The following is a 19,535-nucleotide window of genomic DNA, read 5'->3' on the forward strand; positions in this document are numbered from 1 at the left end:
CTACAGTAACCAGGGATTTCAAGATTTGATACCTAATTAATCTACAACTCATATTTCCAGTTCAATTCAAGTCCCCATAGTGTCTGCAGAAGGCTTCTACTGAGTTATTACAAGTAGCCTACCCTGTCCAATCACCAAACAGCTCACTTTGCAACTGTGAAGAATTACCTTTCCTTTTCATGAGACATCTATAATCCCTCCCTCCGGTAAACCGGGTGAGTATAGTGGCACCAGTGTACCACTTTCTATGAATGATAGTGATAAGTGGCACTGTCATTGTGAATGGGTCTCAGAGGCTATGCAATTGTTTAATTAATGCATTTCATGGATGTCGTCTATACATATCCACCCGATTCAAGTTAATCAACAATTTAATGCAACACAAATTCAACTGGATACACTTTCTGTTCGTTTGGATAGAAAAAGACGCATGAAAACGAAGCAGTTGTAGCACTTTGCCAACATTAGGGGGAGCCTGCTGTCGGTCTCAGAGCCTGCCGAGCAGCCACATCTCTCTAAGAGGAGCCGTTTGAATAGGTGACAATGCTGACGTCATGGACTTTCACTCCACTCACGGAGAAACAAAGTATCCGCAAGAGTGAAGGGGTGAGAATGGAGCCCGTGAATCCACAGGAATAATAAGCGTCTCAAACTGCTTTAAAACTTTAACAACTCTATAAACAAACATGGATACATTTAGACTTCGCTTCATACTACTCTACTCTTCAATTCTAAGCGTCGGGGCTCAATTCACGACAGGTAAGGATCTTTAAACCTTTCTGTGAGAGAGACTGTACGAGCCGAGCGTAGAGGAAAGTTGGTGGTGAATGTTTTTAGTTGGAGTAATTTAAATGAAGGTGTGGAGTGTTGCATTTCGTTGATCCGGAAAGAATTAATACAAAAGCAGAATTAGCCTATGTCTTTGCCAAGTCTGATAGCCTAATGTTTGTGAGATTGTTCCGAATCATTGCTCCAAAATCGGGTCCGATTTCTGCCGTGGCTTTACTGTAGGTATAGCGAGCAAGTTACCATTCAGAATATACGGTTACGTCCCAAAATGTTGCCACCTAGAACGAAAGTATTTGAGTCTGTCCTGACGTCGCCAATTTGAAAAAAAGTTGTCAGATCCATGATTTCTGCATGATCACACCATTGAAATTGACAATTTGATCATACCAGGCAAACATGGCAGTAAATAGCTTGTTGTAATTTCGCATTATCTTGCATACTGTAGCCTAATGAAGATGTTGTGCAAACCTGAAGTCATCGAATAAACACCAACTTGCCATTTAGGAACTTTACGCCAAGAATAGGCTGGCTAATGGCGAGACTGAAAGTAGGAGCCTGCTGTCTCTACTGTTACCTTAAATATGGCATGATATGGTTGTACAGTAGGCCTAATTAACAACTTTTTGGACATGAGAAAGACTGGTCCTTATACGAATAGGCTACAATGACTCAACTACCGGTATATAATGTATGATAGGCTAATTCTTCCTTATTACACGGAACCAAAGGTAAAAGTCAGTTTGTTTAGAAACATGAATGAATACAATGCAACATTGTGATTACAGATGAAAGCTTTTGCCCTTTTGAACTTTCGCAGTGACCTTTAAGTAAACAAGCAGATCGTGGAACCATACAATAAAGTTACTCTCAGGGTAAAAAATATATACTTTTTTAGTATGTCTCAACTCTTGAGGGTCCAATGTGTTTCACCTTTCAGTTGCAACACTTTTATCTAAATTGACAAAATTGTAGTTCTTCATAAGTGCTCTAAAGATAAAATAAATAAATAAAAACCAGCAGTTTTAATGGCTAAGTCAGTCATTTAAACGGCTTGTATATTTTTGTAACCTAATGTTTAGGCTCTACTAGACTATTTGGAATAGTAAAACATATGATTAGCTTTTTCTGTTGTGTAAATGAAATCCAATACATCTCATACTGTGTCCCAGGGGACTTGCCAAACAGCAGGAGGGGGGAGTCCTGTTTTCTATAAACCATTCAAAATGTTAATTCTAAACAAACCTGATAAATGCTGTTTGCCATTTAAATAGATATTTATTCATTCCCAATCATTTAAGATTGATGTTTTAATGTATCTTTTATATTTGTATTGCAATCCATATGATCTCTTTTGAAACAATTTTCCCATTTTTGGAATTCTTATTGAGAATCTGCTGTGTTCAGATATAGTGGGGTCTGAAATGATTAACACCCTTGATAAAGATGAGCAGTAATGACTGGATAAAAGAAATCATTCAACTACTGAGCTATGTTGTATGGTCCAAAAAAATAGGGAAATTATATAATTTCATACTAATACAATTGCTCAGAGAAAGAGATTTTGTTTAACAAGTAATACATTATTTTCACAAAAAGGTAGGGGTCAGAATTATTTACACCCCTAAAGATTCTTATAAATAAAGTAGTCAAAAGTTTAGTATTTGGTCCCATACTCCTAGCAGGTAATGACTACATCAAGCTTGTCTCTCTGCTAGGGCTGATATCATTTACATTTTAGTCGTTTAGCAGACGCTCTTATCCAGAGTGACTTACAGTAGTGAATGCATACATTTCATACATTTTTTTTCTCCGTACTGTTCCCCCGTGGGAAACGAACCCACAACCCTGGCGTTGCAAACACCATGCTCTACCAACTGAGCCATACGATTGTTTGGTTGCTATATTTTTTTTTAGTCGAGCAGTTGCAAAAAAAAAAAAAATGTATGGCACGTGTCTTGATTGACGCCTGTCTCAGTGGACTAATCCATTGGGAGGCCGTGGGGATGGCACACCAATATCACCAGTAGTACATATACGGTTAATTCCCATAATTTCTAATCTACAATGTTTGTTTGGTTACGGTAATTTCTGTTAATATATTATTATTACAGTCTTACTGTTGTGATTGTAGGAGTGGAAACATTGTTTTCAGAACGCACAACCTATGCTACACTTGTGAGAAACAAGTTTTGGTTTATTTCATTCCATTTGCGAGTTGTCAATTTATTCATTGTGTTTTGTTTGGAGCACTCCTGTCAATGTTGAGTAAGGACGCGCACCCGATTACGCATATAAGTAGGACTAGGGTACCTGGTCTTTTTCCATTTGGCACTCCAAATAGAAAAAGTTGCCGGCCCCTGGTGTAGCCTATTACTGACAACTTCGGGAGCGTAATGGCAGAATCTGCGAAGGCATAGCAGCGGCGGGAGGAGGAGGTTCAGGAACAGGTTTTTTTCTTATGGTAAAGTTATCTTGATCTCTGTCTCCCTCTTGAGTCATTTGTGTGTCTTAATTATTTAGTCACAATGTGCTTAAAGCATCAGACAAGCTCAGTAGTCTACATATAATTTATTTCATTAAAACACAAAGGGTGTGTCTATATATTGAAAAATACAAGTTAAAAAAAATTGATTGGTTCAAAGAACAGACGACTCTTGGTCAGCCAAGATGTTTTTAGTCGGGGACCGCCCTAGACTCTACAAACTTGTTGGATGCATTTGCAGTTAATTTTGGTTGTATTTCAGATTATTTTGTGCCCAACAGAAAATGAATGGTAAATAATGTCCTTTTGGAGTCACTTTTATTGTTAATAAGAATATAATATGTTTCTAAACACTTCTACATGACTGTGGATGCTACCATGATTACGGATAATCCTGAATGAATTGTGAATAATGATGAGTGAGAAATTACAGAGGGTCAAATATCATACCCCCAAGACATGCTAACCTCTCACCATTACCAATAACAGGGGAGGTTTACATGTCTTGGGGTTATGATCTTTGACCATTTGTAACTTTCTCACTCATCATTATTCACAATTCATTCAGGATTATCTGTAATCATAGTAGCATTTACAGTAATGTAGAACTGCAAATGCATCCATCAAGTTTGTAGAGTCACAAGCTTGATGTAGTCATTGTGTGCTAGAAATATGGGACCAAATACTAAACTTTTTTTTACCAAATACTAAACTACAGTATTTACAAGAATCTTTAGGGGAGTCAATCATTTTGACCTCTACCTTTTTTTGTTGTTGAAAAAAAAGAATATTATTGTTATAAAATCTTTCTCTGAGCAATTGTATTAGTATAAAATAATATACATTTAAAAATGTTTTGCATACAATATAGTTCAGTTTTTGAATTGTTTATTTTATAGTCATTATTGCTCACCTTCATCAAGGGTGTCAATAATTTCAGACCTCACTGTATGTAATCAGATATGTAGCCCATAATTGTTACTTTAGCCTCTGCCTCTCTAACCTTTTGGCCTTAGTCTCTTTTTTTTATTGCTGATTAACTAAGGGCCTCCATAAGTCTTTGCTCTTCAAAGCGCACACACACGTTCTGTAACCTGCATCATCAGATTAATTCACCACTGGTTGGGGGTTGGAAATAGAAAATACAGCTGTCTATATAATTGCAGATTAATTAATCAGAAAGTCTTAACCATGGATTAATTACATTAGAGTAATCAAAAACACACAATGACAAAAGGCAAATTACACATTTTCGAGATTGATTTGTAAATGATGTGATTATGCTGGCGGTATTATGGAAATTAACTGGAAGATCACTTTACATGAATGTACAATGTCAATTTCATAAAGCAGTGCTGCTCTGCGATGAAAATATACAAATCGGTGTGCTAATCCACTTATGATTTATTTTCTGTTGCTTACATCTGGCCGCAGCGCAAATGGGACAACCGGTGAAGGGTGAGTTACTGAGCTGAGCTATCATCCGACAGGAGCCCCTGTCCTGTTTAATTGTGACCTGATGACTCCTGGCTGTTGGACTCTGCCACCTATAATGCTCAATATGGTCTCTGTGCAGATGTGTCACTGCATCTCCTTGTTAATGGCTCTCTCTTCGGGAATGGCTAGTGACGCTCTCACATGATCTGGGACAATAAACCACAGCACATAAAGGTTAACCCGATTCTTTCTCGTATATAAAACAAACCATTTTCAAAAACTTTTGCGGGCTACAGATCATGTGAGGTTAGCCGAATACCGCATATGAATTTGGTCGTGACGTCCGTGGGCGATAACATGAAATAACAACTGTTGTTGCAGATAAGCAACACGGTTTCCTTCATTACATGCATGGAATAAATTGATTATTTTTAAACGACATTCATCTGCAGTTACCCTTTAGTGTTTGCTTTGTAAAATCACTGTGGTTGCCTAAGTAATTACAGAGAAGCAAACTCATTTAGTTGCCCGCCTATCTGAGAATCAAGTGTGAATGACTCTCGGGAGAGATGGCCATTAACCAAAAAGTAGACACTGCAGGAGATGAACAGCTGTTACTGGGTGAGGTGTATTCAAAATGGACCCCTAATGAGAAGAACACTATTGATGCTTTCATATGGTGAGTCAGCACTAGAAAAAACTAGCCTAACCTTACTCTTATTGGTTGTTCTGACAAACAATTCATCATAGCACTTGCATTTCCAGTACATTTGTATGTTTTTACTTTGATATGTTTGTGAATTTGGCACAGGAGAGTGAGTTCTTTTCTCAGTTCCTCCAAGGCCTAATGGGATATCCTTCACTACATCTCAGCTTCAGGTTTTTTTATGCACACAATTTTCCCCTTGAGTATGGTTAGTTACTGCATGCTTTGTCCAATGTCTACATCCTGGTCTGGTTTAACCACTTCTTTTAAAAAAAGGCAACTTGGTGCCATAAACTACTATGTCCCCTCATTAAAACATAGGCCATGGTAGACAATGGTCTTGTCTAGTGTGTGAGGCAATACAGAGCGAAAGACCCCCCTCCCCCCCTGCTATTCAATACCAATAAGACTCTTCTAAGAATGGAAGTTGCTGACCACTCAGTGCAGCACTTGCAGTCTTATATCTTCATTTTATTACAGGTTAGGTGACAGTGAGAGAAGTTGCTTATCTCAGCACCTGTGAGAGAATTGTATGTTTTTTATGCGTCGCCTCAACAAAATCTATTTGCAGCATGCAGCCACTTATTGTTCCCTTAGTTTTCTGAAGTTTTAGATTATGCATGGTGAATCAATACCTGACAGAATGTGTCAAGTGATTTTGCAACGGTATGGATTTTTAATTTGGTTTTCCTCAAAATCAGCAGCTTCCGTATTATTTCTACCCTTTATTTATTTTTTCAGAAATGCACCTGTAAGGGTTTTGTCAGCATGTTACCCATCTGCCAGTTTTTCTCAGGATTGCGAATGAATAAGCAAGTTTGTTCTTGTTATAAACCCAACAGACATGTTCAACATAGGCCCACTGCCTTGAATAATCCATTCAATGACCCTTTTACCGTACGGTATTAAATGTCTACAGTGTTTTCAAGGACCTGTGCTCTTATTGTTTATTTGGCCCCGAGAGATGCCCGCTCAGACAGATGTATTCTGAACTGGACTTAAAGGAGCATTACATCCCTCTGCATGCCCACAGCAACACGGGTCATGGGCCTATTGTAACACGCAAGGCAACAAAAGCCTTGTGGAGTTGCACTTGAAGCTCTGCATGGGAGGACAGTGTTGGTGTGTTTCTGCTCTCAGCATGCATCATGCTCCTGTCTGCTGGGTATTTGGGACAGGGAGAGATGCTCTGCAATTGTTCGTGTTCAGTGCCCTGGCGAATGTCTCAGACCCCAGTTATCCCCAGTCTTTGTCATCACAGCATTTTGGAGATTAAAGCTGTAATGGCGTTTTTGGTGGTCTATTCTGATGCCTGCCCTTAAGCTTCTTTTGAAAGCTGACTGGACTTTTCCTAAGGGAGACTGGGAATGAAAAAAAACGTCTGACGGATTAGATTTTTAGCATTTTGGCTTTTTTGTTCTGGTTGGAGGGTTTAAGGAGATTGAAGTATCACTGTATTGACTCAATTAAGATGATCATACGTCATCATACATTCAACACTGTTCTGGGAAGTGCAGCTCCCATGTCCTTAATTTGACAGAAAAACAATTCTCCATTAGTGTTGTCACAATACCAGAAATTTGACTTCGATACCAGGTTTAGTATCACAATTCTTGATACCAAAACGATACCACTGCCAAAAAGAAGGCATATTTATTAGCCAAAGTCACAGAATGACAGTTGATCCAGACAGATAAACTCAGCTACTGCTCTGTTCAACTGTTGGGCATCTTTTGAGTTCAATATCATTACAGTTGCATTTTTTTTAAACATCTGAGACAGCCATGTATGCATTAATGAATTATACAATAAATTTGACTTTACTTTAATCAGTCTAACTACATAATGGTAATAATTAAAGTAAATCTCTATTAATAAAGTAAATCTCTATTAATAAACTGGGTAAAGATATAGCCTAAGCCTATCCACAATACAGGTGAATGCATATTCAATAGGAGTGTGTGCATGCATTGAGTTATTGAGCTTGTTTTGGCTGATGTCATTTGGGCTACAGATTCCATTTGGGACTTATTTGATTGTACATGTCAACAACGTTTGATTTGAAGTAGCTTCTTCTATAAAAATGTGCGCTGTCTTTTTAACCAGTAATGACATCATTCACGAGGCAGTTAGTTTGCTGAGGCAATAGATAATCTTTGGGAGAGACGTGTGTGAGAGAGACTGAATAGTGCTCGCCAGCTTGTAGTCATAAAACTCGGAAATTAGTTACCTTTAATTCAAAAATGAATGGGAAAAGACTAGGAGGGTTTTGAGATAAATGCCGAAAATAGGTCTGAGGTTGACACAGATAATATCAATCAGTGAACATGACCTTTATATTTTTTCATAAATGCTTCAAAATTCACCAAAAGTGACGTTAGCTGATGAAGATTATCTCAATTAAACATATAAGATCTCCTAAGCCTGTGTTTACCTCAGTCCTTATTTTCTGCGTTTATCCAAAAACCCTACAAAAACTCCATTCATTTTAGGCTTTGTCCAACGAACCATGGCGGAGTTAGTGCCTACAGAAAGACGACATTACGATTTCTCTCTATATGTGAATGAATTAAGCTTTTGGTGGCAATCAGCTTTGAAATCAGGATATTTAGCATTATGGTTTGCATATCATCACGGAGTACCTGGGTACTCTAGCAAGGAAAGTTAGCCTATAAAGCTGGGCGCTACCGGTATCCTCTTCCATTGTAAAGTGTTCTTCAACATTTCTACATGCCGTGTCGCATTATTGAAGTGTGTTAATTTCTGTGCGTCATGAGTGGGGATTTAATTATTGCTAGCCTGCACAATGTTACGTGGAGCAGGCACGGTGCGCAAAAATAAGGGGTCAGCTGCGCTGATCGACAGGCTTGATCAGTGAGAAACATTTGACAGAAGTATCGAAATTAACACAAATTCTAGTACTGAACCATTTTTCATGTTCTGATATCTAATATAGTTTTGGTATAGGCCTACCGTGCAACAGTACTCTCCATTGAGGTTGACTTCAATTCCACATGGTCTAAATTCTGTCAAATGGTTGCTTTAGACAAATTAGAAAATTCGAGGCCTGGCCAAAATCCCCTGCTCAATGTTTGTGAGGGGAAACTTTAAATCACTTAACATGATTCTCTTTAGCTGCACATACTATCTCATGTTTCCATCCACAGTTTTTATGCGCGTAAAGTCATATCGTATTTTTTTTAAATCACGACATCTGTGATGGAAACAGGATCTTTCGGTACAATTTTCTAAATGTGACTCACCACTTGGATTCGGTCTAATGTAGCAAAATTTGAAATTGTGTTTTTTACATTGGATAAAAGTAGAGACTCAGAGCTACAAAATATCATACACTGCATTTGAGGAACAATGGGAAAGTAATTCCGCTTTGAAAGTTGATCAACTTGTAAACTCACTTTTGAGAAAATGGCCTTTGAATGTTTTGGTATCGAGTGAAGAGCTCTTCTTTGCCTACACCCATTCAGATTCGTTCACACCCTCTTAAGCTTTAGCCCCACCCATCTTGTTTCACTCTCTGAGCGCACACTTCACGCTTTGGCCGATGATTTGTTTACCTATGGATAACATGAAAACAGCCTAACCAGCTCTGCTGGCAACTATTTCATGACACTTTTTTGCAGACATTTACTGACACCGGCCATATTCAATGGGTGTTGTACACACATCATGTAACGTTAGCTAACGAGCCAGCCAGCTAACGTTAGCTAGTTAAACAACAATGAACACAGTGCCAACAATGCCACAGTGCTGGAAAGTAACCAACCAGGTTCAATGTTAGCTTGCTAACCTAGTTATGTAAACAATGTTTAAGGTCACGCACGTCACGTAATGTTAGCTAACGAGCCAGCCAGCTAACATTGGCTAGTTAAACAACAATGAACACAGTGCCAAATCATGTTGTTACTACCCTGCATGAATACGGCTCTGGGATACGGATAATAACGTCAGCTAGGGAGCCAACCAGCCAGCTAACGTTAGCTGGCTAGCTAACAGTACACTTCAGCTTGAAATGAAACCACTTTCTGTCAAAATTAGAAACGTGTAATATCTGAAAATGTAGCTAGCTATCTTACCTGTATACATCATCATGCATGACGGACGCATCTCCCTGTCAGGAATGCCAAACCACGGTTGCCCTTAGTTTGAAGATGTAATCCGGAGATAGGTGTTTTCTCCATCTCTTTAGCTATCATACTCTAATTCCACTGATTTTCAAAGCGTGATCACCAGAAAGTGGAGAGCAATACTTATGCAACTCTATTACACAATACATTTCAAAAAAGCTGTGTTCGACAGGATTACCAACACAGACTGACAAGCTCAAATAGACAGAAGCCTACTATATGGCAGACCAATGTCCAGCCCACTCATTATCTCAGCCAATCATGTCTAGTGGGAAGGTTGCAAGCTTTTTCTGTGGCTTAACCAACAAGACTCGTAATATAACAATTTTATTCGGATTTACAGATGGCATACAAGTTTGTTATTAAGGCACATGAAAGTTCACATGTTTGAGAAGGCATTTCTGCCAAAAAACGCATTTTGATTAAAAACATTTTTTTTACGTTCAACCGGCTCTCCTGTGAAGTCGTGACTTGCAACATACGCCTAATCGGGGCACAAATGCCAACAGATAATTTGTTCATTTGACATGGTGGGATAGCTTTGTGTTGGTAAAATTAATAATGCTAGAAATGGCGGTGGAAATGCCTTTATCAAATCAAGTCAAATCAAAGTTTATTTGTCACGTGCGCTGGATACAACAGGTGTTACAGTGAAATGCTTACTTACAGGCCCTAACCAACAGTGCAATTTTTAAGTAAAAAATAAGTATTAGGTGAACAATAGATAATTAAAAATAAATAAAAACAACAACAGTGAAAATAACAGTAGCGAGGCTATATACAGGCACCAGTTAGTCGGGCTAATTGAGGTAATATGTACATGTAGGTATAGTTAAGGTGACTATGCATTAACCAGAGAGTTAAACAGAGAGTAGCAGCAGCGTAAAAGATGGGTTGGCGGGTGGGGGGTGGTAAACAATGCAGATAGTCCGGGTAGCGAAACGTGCGGGGGCACCGGTTAGTTGGGCTAATTGAGGTAATATGTACATGAATGTATAGTTAAACTGACTAGGTAGCCATTCGATTACCTGTTCAGGAGTCTTATGGCTTGGGGGTAAAAGCTGTTGAGAAGCCTTTTGGTCCTAGACTTGGCGCTCCGGTATCGTTTGCCATGTGGTAGCAGAGAGAACAGTCTATGACTGGGGTAGCTGGGGTCTTTGACAATTTTTAGGGCCTTCCTCTGACACCGCCTGGTGTAGAGGTCCTGGATGGCAGGCAGCTTAGCCCCAATGATGTACTGGGACATACGCACTATCCTCTGTAGCGCCTTGCGGTCGGAGGCCGAGCAGTTGCCGTACCAGGCAGTGATGCAATCAGTCAGGATGCTCTCGATGTTGCAGCTGTAGAACCTTTTGAGGATCTGAGGAACCATGCCAAATCTTTTTAGTTTCCTGAGGGGGAATAGGCTTTGTCGTGCCCTCTTCACGACTTTCTTGGTGCATTTGGACCATGATAGTTTGTTGGTGATGTGGACACCAAGGAACTTGAAGCTCTCGACCTGCTCCACTACAGCCCCATCGATGAGAATGGGGGCGTGCTCGGGTGAACAGGGAGTGGGTTAACAGGGAGTACAGGAGGGGACTGAGCACGCACCCCTGAGGGGCTCTAGTGTTGAGGATCATCATGGCGGATGTGTTGTTACCTACCCTTCAGGAAGCGTAGGATCCAGCTGCAAAGGGAGGTGTTTAGTCCCAGGGTCCTTAGCTTAGTGATGAGCTTTGAGGGCACTATGGTGTTGAACACTGAGCTATAGTCAATGAATAGCATTCTCACGTAGGTGTTCCTTTTGTCCAGGTGGGAAAGGGCAGTGTGGAGTGCAGTAGAGATTGCATCATCTGTGGATCTGTTCGGGCGGTATGCAAATTGAAGTGGGTCTAGGGTTTCTGTGATAATGGTGTTAATGTGAGCCATTACCAGCCTTTCAAAGCACTTCATGGCTATGGAAGTGAGTGCTACGGGTCTGTAGTCATTTAGGCAGGTTACCTTCGTGTTCTTGGGCACAGGGACTATGGTGGTCTGCTTGAAACATGTGCAAATATTGATATAATAACCATCATATCGACATAAATTTGGAGTCACATGATGACATGGTGTGTGCTCCTCCCACTACGACTCGGGAAACCGTGCAATTTATTTGGCTACAGATTAAATAAATTATGATGAACTTCACAGGGTGGTGAAAGTGCACAGTATGAGCTTCATGCTCTTTTCCAATAAATAATGAGGGTCTTATTCTGGAGACATGATGATCGATGCTTGACTGGCGTTTGACAAGTGCAAATATTCTCGCTCTTATCCATAATGATCTCATAATGTAGACGAGCCTACCCGCACTGTATCTGCAAGCTGTTGGCTAGAGCGCATGTGCCAAGACCAGACTAGGCACATTTACTGTTTAACTCAACAGTTTTTGTAACAAAACTATCGGTAGAATTGAAAATGCGATAGAAACACATTGAACATTAGATTGTTATTCGGTTCATGAAAACTTAAGCGGAAAAGCACATTTTGTGTGCACAACATCACGCACGGATTTCTATCTGAAATAAGTCAGTTTTGTGGAAACACACCACTGGTAGGAAAATGTTTTCCATCCCTCATTGTGAAAAGTAACTAAGGTCTAAGAGGACAGAGGAAGTGGCAAACATCCTGCATATTGATCTGTGGCTCCCAATTTGCTAATGGCGCTCGGTGGAATGCGCAAACACGTACAGCACAGCCCGTCTATCATATTTTCTTTATGCAGATTTTAGAATATTTGCATGTAAATCTGTCACAAATTAGATGGAAATCTAGCTATTGACAGGTTTCACAGACATGCTGGAGAAAAAACTGTTCCACAGCCAGTGTCTGGTGATTTAAAATAGACATTCAGCCTGTCCTGCCTCATACTTTAACTTTGAATCACAACTCCAATATACAGGCAGCCAAAAGTTGGCATTCAGTGGCGAACAACAATATTCTTTGCAGATGACTAGTTGAATTAAACTGCTAATAGCTAAATTGGATGAGACCATATTTTTTTTGTAGTGTGGAAAAGAATGTATAACAATTGACTGTCATCAGATTGCTTTATAGACGATGAACTACCAAATATGACCTACAAGTTCAGTACCTCAGATAGCAAATGCTCTTTCCAATTGAATGACATGCCATGTGTAGGCCTGTCTGCTCCTCATGAATGACTTTCTGTAGATATGTCTGCAGTTTCTGTAGATATGTCTGCAGTTAATGGTTGAGTGTGTATAGTCAACATGTTGCTACAGCGTGGAGCGTGGAGCTGCTGTGTGACTGACTCGCAGTGAACTGCCCCACCACCACCATCATCGTCATCGTCCTGTCTGTCTTCCAGGTGGAGTGGGTTTCTCCCCACGGGTGGTTTACCTCGTCATCATGTTTGTAGCAACCTGGATATCAAGTGCTTTTAGCTGCTGTACACCTGCTTCTGAAAACCTCCTGAGGGCTGAAGTCTCAACATCATATTAAAGTGGAATTCTCACACAGGCACACGAGCTCAGTGCTGAAACAGATAAGAAAAGAAGACTGTTGCCTTTTTTGTCTGGGAGGCTTTATGTTTTCCTATCAATACATGTCTGTCTGGCACTATTGTCTGGATTGTTTGTACAACAGAAATGTAAGTGCAGAACAATCCTCATTTAGGTAGTTAATGATGTAGCATTTAACATTTTACAGTACTCCATGTTTATTTCCTCAATGCAACATTGTATTATTTTCAAGCCAAAAAATGTATAGCATTGCTTAATTAACTTAATCTGTTTACTTTCCTGTGGAAAAGCAGACGACAAAGCTTAAAACTACACACGATCCTCATGATCACTGTTGTTGTTATTTGTTGAATTTTAGTATGGAGGCTTTCAAAAAGAGGATTTGCTTGTTAAGTCGGCACAAATGAATGTTAATGATATACATTTGATCATGACCCCCCCCCCACCCCCCCCCCACCCCCCCCACCCCCGTGGCCCTCCCACCTACCCCAGTCCGTTTTCTGCATTAATGTTAAGCATATCCCCCTGCTGGTTGCAGAGACAATTGGGCTGTCGCCTACTGGTACATTAAAGGCACAAAGAGCCAAGTCCTCATGGCCCAACTCAACTTGGAATTTATTGCCCCTTACTCAAACAAAGGAGCAAAGGATTTCTCAGGGCACCCCCAGCACTCTCCTTATCCAACACTTACCTATGGAGCATAGCCTAGATCATCACACTCCTAGTGTATACTGAAAGGTGTGTTTTAAGGTACTTGTTCAAGGTTTTGACTCAAGTTAACGTATATGTTATGATACAGTAGGTTTTGGTGAATTATGTGCACAGTTTATTTAAGGTAAATTCCTAAAATGTTCTCGTCGGAAGCATTAAACTGGAGATGGAAAAATGTGCTTAGTGTAGATTAAGTTAAGCTAGAGTCTGCCTTTGTATGACAGACGTTGTCTTGGCAAGTTATGTCCATAAGAGATGTGCTTACTGTATGAATACCAGAGCCCGTGGGATGTTTCTGTCCTAGGCCTTTGTTTGGTTATTTTCCCATCCTGTGTGGTATACTTGACCATTCTCTAGAAAAGTAGTGCCCCCCAGACTCCCCTCCCTGTGACTCTACTAAAAGGCCCCCAACTGACTCCAGTATTTATGGTCCACTCATGACTTTCCCCCACGTGGTTTAGGTTAACCACATCTCTGTGGGTTTGAACTGAAATTAACAGGGTCATTTGGGTAAAGTCAGTCATTTTGAAGTAAATATCACTGTATATTTCTGGGCTAGACTAACCCTTGCCCTGGAAACATGACAAGTTGATTGTAGGTACTCAAAGTGTAAAAAATAGAGGTATACCATATACACTACCAGTCAAAAGTTTGGACACACCTACTCATTCAAAGGTTTTTCTTTCTTTTTTTATTATTTTCTACATTGTAGAATAGTAGTGAAGACATCAAAACTCTGAAATAACACATGGAATCATGTAGGAACCAAAAAAGTGTTAAACAAATCAAAATATATTTTATATTTGAGATTCTTTAGCAGCCACCCTTCTTAAGTAGCCACCCGTTGCCTTGATGACAGCTTTGCACACTCTTGGCATTCTCTCAACCAGCTTCATGAGGTACAGTGGGGGGAAAAAAGTATTTGATCCCCTGCTGATTTTGTACGTTTGCCCACTTACAAAGAAATGATCAGTCTATAATTTTAATAGTAGGTTTATTTGAACAGTGAGAGACAGAATAACAACAAAAAAATCCAGAAAAACGCATGTCAAAAATTGTATAAAATGATTTGCATTTTAATGAGGGAAATAAGTATTAGGGCCGATTTCAAGTTTTCATAACAATCGGTAATCGGTATTTTTGGCCACCGATTAGCCTTTTTTTTTCTCTTTAAAAAAAAAATATATATATATTTTTTACACCTTTATTTAACTTGGCAAGTCAGATTAAGAACACGTTCTTATTTTCAATGACGGCCTAGGAACGGGGGTTAACTGCCTTGTTCAGGGGGGAGTCGGGGATTCGTTTTTGCAACCTTCCGGTTACTAGTCCAACGCTCAAACCACCTGCCTTACATTGCACTCCACGAGGAGCCTGCATGGCAGGCTGACTACCTGTTACGCGAGGGCAGCAAGAAGCCAGCTAGCATTAAACTTATCTTTAAAAAAAACTATCATTCTTAACATAATCACTAGTTAACTACACATGGTTGATGATATTACTAGTTTATCTAACGTGTCCTGCGTTGCATATAATCGATGCGGTGCCTGTTAATTTCTCATTGAATCACAGCCTACTTCGACAAACGGGTGTTGATTTAACAAGCGCATTTGCGAAGAAAGCACTGTCGTTGCACCAATGTACCTAACCATAAACATCAATGCCTTTCTTTAAAATCAATACACAACTATATATTTTTAAACCTGCATATTTAGTTAATATTGCCTGCTAACATGAAATTGTGTCACTTCTCTTGCTCATTGCACGCAGTCAGCGTATATGCAACAGTTTGGGCCGCCTGGCTCGTTGCGAACTAATTTGCCAGAATTTTACGTAATTATGACATAACATTGAAGGTTGTGCAATGTAACAGGAATATTTAGACTTAGGGATGCCACCCGTTAGATAAAATACGGAACGGTTCCGTATTTCACTGAAAAAAAAAAAAGTTTTGTTTTCGAGATGATAGTTTCCGGATTCATCCATATTAATGACCTAAGGCTCGTATTTATGTGTGTTATTATGTTATAATTAAGTCTATGATTTGATATTTGATAGAGCAGTCTGACTGAGCGGTGGTAGGCAGCAGCAGGCTCGTAAGCATTCATTCAAACAGCACTTTTTTGAGTTTTGCCGGCAGCTCTTCGCTGTGCTTCAAGCTGTTTATGACTTCAAGCCAGGTGGGTATAATTTGTGGAACGTTCCAACAGGAATCTATTCCAAAAATGTCCTAAATAACAAGGTTGCCAAAAAACAACGTACACAAAGTTGTATAGCGGCAGAATAAGATACCGGGTAGGGAGTGGTCTATTTCATTGCGTTTTTCACTCATCATGTTTATTCCGAAAAATGTCTGTCCTCACTCTGGTTGCCTATGGACAAACATTAAGAATAAGCTACGTGGTGAGTTGATGCCTATTCGGCAGCTAGTTAGCTAGGTTTGTATGCATTGCTACTTTGTATGCGTTGTTGGTTGGCAACCTTTTACTTTACATTTTTAGGAACAGATTCCTGTTGGAACTTTCCAAAAATTATATCCACCCCTTCAAGCCTATCAACTCCCAAGATTAGGCTGGTGTAACCGATGTGAAATGGCTAGCCAGTTAGCGGGTGTGCGCTAATAGCGTTTCAAACGTCACTAGCTCTGAGACTTGGAGTAGTTGTTCCCCTTGCTCTGCATGGGTAACGCTGCTTCGAGGGTGGCTGTTGTCGATGTGTTCCTGGTTCAAGCCCAGGTAGGAGCGAGGAGAGGGACGGAAGCAATACTGTTACACTGGCAATACTAAAATGCCTATAAGAACATCCAATAGTCAAAGGTATATGAAATACAAATGGTATAGAGAGAAATAGTCCTATAATTCCTATAATAACTACAACCTAAAACTTCTTACCTGGGAATATTGAAGACTCATGTTAAAAGGAACCACTAGCTTTCATATGTTCCCATGTTCTGAGCAAGGCACTTAAATGTTAGCTTTCTTACATGGCACATATTGCACTTTTACTTTCTTCTCCAACACTTTGTTTTGCATTATTTAAACCAAATTGAACATGTTTCATTATTTATTTGAGGCTAAATTGATTTTATTGATGTATTATATTAAGTTAAAATAAGTGTTCATTCAGTATTGTTGTAATTGTCATTATTACAAATAAATACATGGGGGAAAAATCGGCCGATTAATCGGCATCGGGGTTTTTTGGTCATCCAATAATCGGTATCGGCGTTGAAAAATCATAATCGGTCGACCTCTAATACAGCGCATTCGGAAAGTATTCAGACCCCTTGACTTTTTCCACATTTTGTTACGTTACAGCCATTATCTAAAATGGATAAGATAAATAAAAATCCTCATCAATTTACACTCAATAAAAAACAGAAGTACCTTATTTACATAATTATTCAGACCCTTTGCTATGAGTCTCGAAATTGAGCTCAGATGCATCCTGTTTCCATTGATCATCCTTGAGATATTTCTACAACTTGTTTGGAGTCCACCTATGGTAAATTCAATTGATTGGAGATGATTTGGAAAGGCACACACGAGTCAATATTATATAAAGTCCCACAGTTGACAGTGCATGTCAGAGCAAAAACCAAGCCATGAGTTTGAAGGAATTGTCCGTAGAGCTCTGAGACAGGATTGTGTCAAGGCACAAATCTGGGGAAGGTTACCAAAAAATGTCTGCATCATTGAAGGTCCCCAAGAACACAGTGGTCTCCATCATTTTTAAATGGAAGACGTTTGGAACCACCCCGACTCTTCCTAGAGCTGGCTGTCCCAGACAGAGTTCCACTGTGGAGATGGGAGAACCTTTCGGAAGGACAACCATCTCTGCAGCACTCCACCAATCAGGCCTTTATGGTGGAGTGGCCAGACAGAAGCCACTCCTCAGTAAAAGGAACATGACAGCCCGCTTGGAGTTTACCAAAAGGCACCTAAAGGACTCTCAGACCATGAGAAACAAGATTCTCTGGTCTGATGGAACCAAGATTGAACTCTTTGGCCTGAATGCCAAGCGTCACGTCTGGAGGAATCCTGGCACCATCCCTACAGTGAAGCATGGTGGTGGCAGCATCATGCTGTGGGTTTTTTTCAGGGGCAGGGACTGGGAGACTAGTCAGGATTGAGGGAAAGATGAATGGAGCAAAACACGATCGAACATCTCTGGAAAGACCTGAAAGTAGCTGTGCGGAGACGCTCCCTATCCAACCAGACAGAACTTGAGGGGATCTGCAGAGAAGAATGGGAGAAACTCCCCAAACACAGGTGAGCCAAGCTTGTAGCATAATACCTAAGAAGACTCGAGGCTGTAAACGCTGCCGATGGTGCTTCAACAAAGAACTGAGTAAAGGGTCTGAATTCTTATGTAAATGTGGTATTTCAGTGTCTTCTTTTTAATAAATTTGCATACAATTCTTAAAACCTTTTTTGCTTCGTCATTATGGGGTATTGAGATATGGGGTCTTCTGTGCGACCTGGAGTTTTAATTGGCAAAAAAATTGGTAGCACTTTAGAGCACGGAACAATGGGCTGAATTTGGAGCTGTCAAACGCACCTTGGCTTCGAGACTCATTGGTATTCTTAATGGAGGTGCGGGTCCTGGGAGTTCATCCCTTGTTTGTCAGTGACATCATTTACAAGCTAAGAACTTTGATAGGGTCAAGTTATCCCAGAAGGTTAACATTATTTCATGGCAGCCAATCTCTAATGAAGAAATGTGCACATCTACGGCAGCCTAAAGATGAAGGTTAAATAGCTGTGATTCTACTGCTTGGGAAAAACCCAATATGATTACCCAATCAGAATTCTGTCGCTTGTCTCTGTCACGCTTAATGCAATGTTTCAAAGGTAGCTCGTACTGTGTGTATTGATGATGGAATAAAAAATTTAAATTTTACAGCTCTATTTGAAATACAAACCTGAAAGCAGCATGTTATTTCTAGCTCTCTTATTATGTTAATTCCTAAAAACCTTTTCCAATATGTTGTTTCTACTCCATGGATAACACTGGACTGTTGTTTCTCCTACCCCTCCGAAAGGGTGACAACAGGCAACAGAGGAGTTGGGAATCAGAGAAGATAAAAGAGGAAACCAAATTTCATCCATATTGTTTCAATCAAACCGGTGATGGAACTCAATTGGGGTCTCAATAACTCAGTTGGCATCTCTACTTACTGTTGAGAGCTAGAATAGTCGAATACATGAGGTGCAATTTCGGAATTTGGTTGTGCATCAGCTTGCCAAGAGGCTAGGGCCGGCTCTGACTGCATGTTTGGTTGTGGATGTGGGTACGCAGAACCACAACCGCAGAGCCACTGCGTCCCCTCATGATGAGTCCATTAACATTGGCCCACATTTTACCTGCACTTTTTTTTTACCTTGGATCATCATTAGGAAAATCATCCACCATTCACTGACTCACCCTCCTCAGATTACTTTTACACTACATTAATCCAAAAATTGGCTTCTTCCTTTTCTCGTCGACCGTGAAGTTTGTTTGTTGCGTGTACTGTTTGTATTGTTTGTTCTGGTTTGATTTGTTTCAAATACACAAATACCATGAAAAGTCCAAAGTGTACCATTGCTTTTGTAATGTAATCTTGGGTTCTAAATGTTTACTTGTCACAGATCTTTCAACTGACAACCACTATGCATGCTGGGCTTCCAAACATAACAAATGTAAGTGGTTGCAGCAGTGTACTTTGGCGGCAGACTAAACTCTTTCTCAGATCCTTTGCAAGTAGCTTGGTTTTG

The 19,535-nt window shown here is 40.0% G+C and overlaps 1 protein-coding gene across 12 annotated transcripts in view; it reads left to right on the forward strand.

Annotated features, from left to right (window-relative positions):
• Positions 1–559: 559 nt before the first annotated feature.
• The window catches only part of ptprk (protein tyrosine phosphatase receptor type K), a 148,697-nt gene continuing 129,721 nt past the window's right edge, over positions 560–19,535 (forward strand). For 7 of the 12 annotated variants that reach the window (XM_029752914.1, XM_029752948.1, XM_029752923.1 and 4 more), the window contains exon 1: positions 560–759. In XM_029752914.1, the coding sequence (XP_029608774.1) occupies positions 687–759 (73 nt within the window). In that variant the 5' untranslated portion in view covers positions 560–686. The remainder of the gene's footprint in view (positions 760–19,535) is intronic. The other 5 variants (XM_029752966.1, XM_029752957.1, XM_029752976.1 and 2 more) reach the window with 1 other exon arrangement.

Source organism: Salmo trutta, chromosome 1, assembly GCF_901001165.1.
Source record: "Salmo trutta chromosome 1, fSalTru1.1, whole genome shotgun sequence".
Taxonomy (NCBI): domain Eukaryota; kingdom Metazoa; phylum Chordata; class Actinopteri; order Salmoniformes; family Salmonidae; genus Salmo; species Salmo trutta.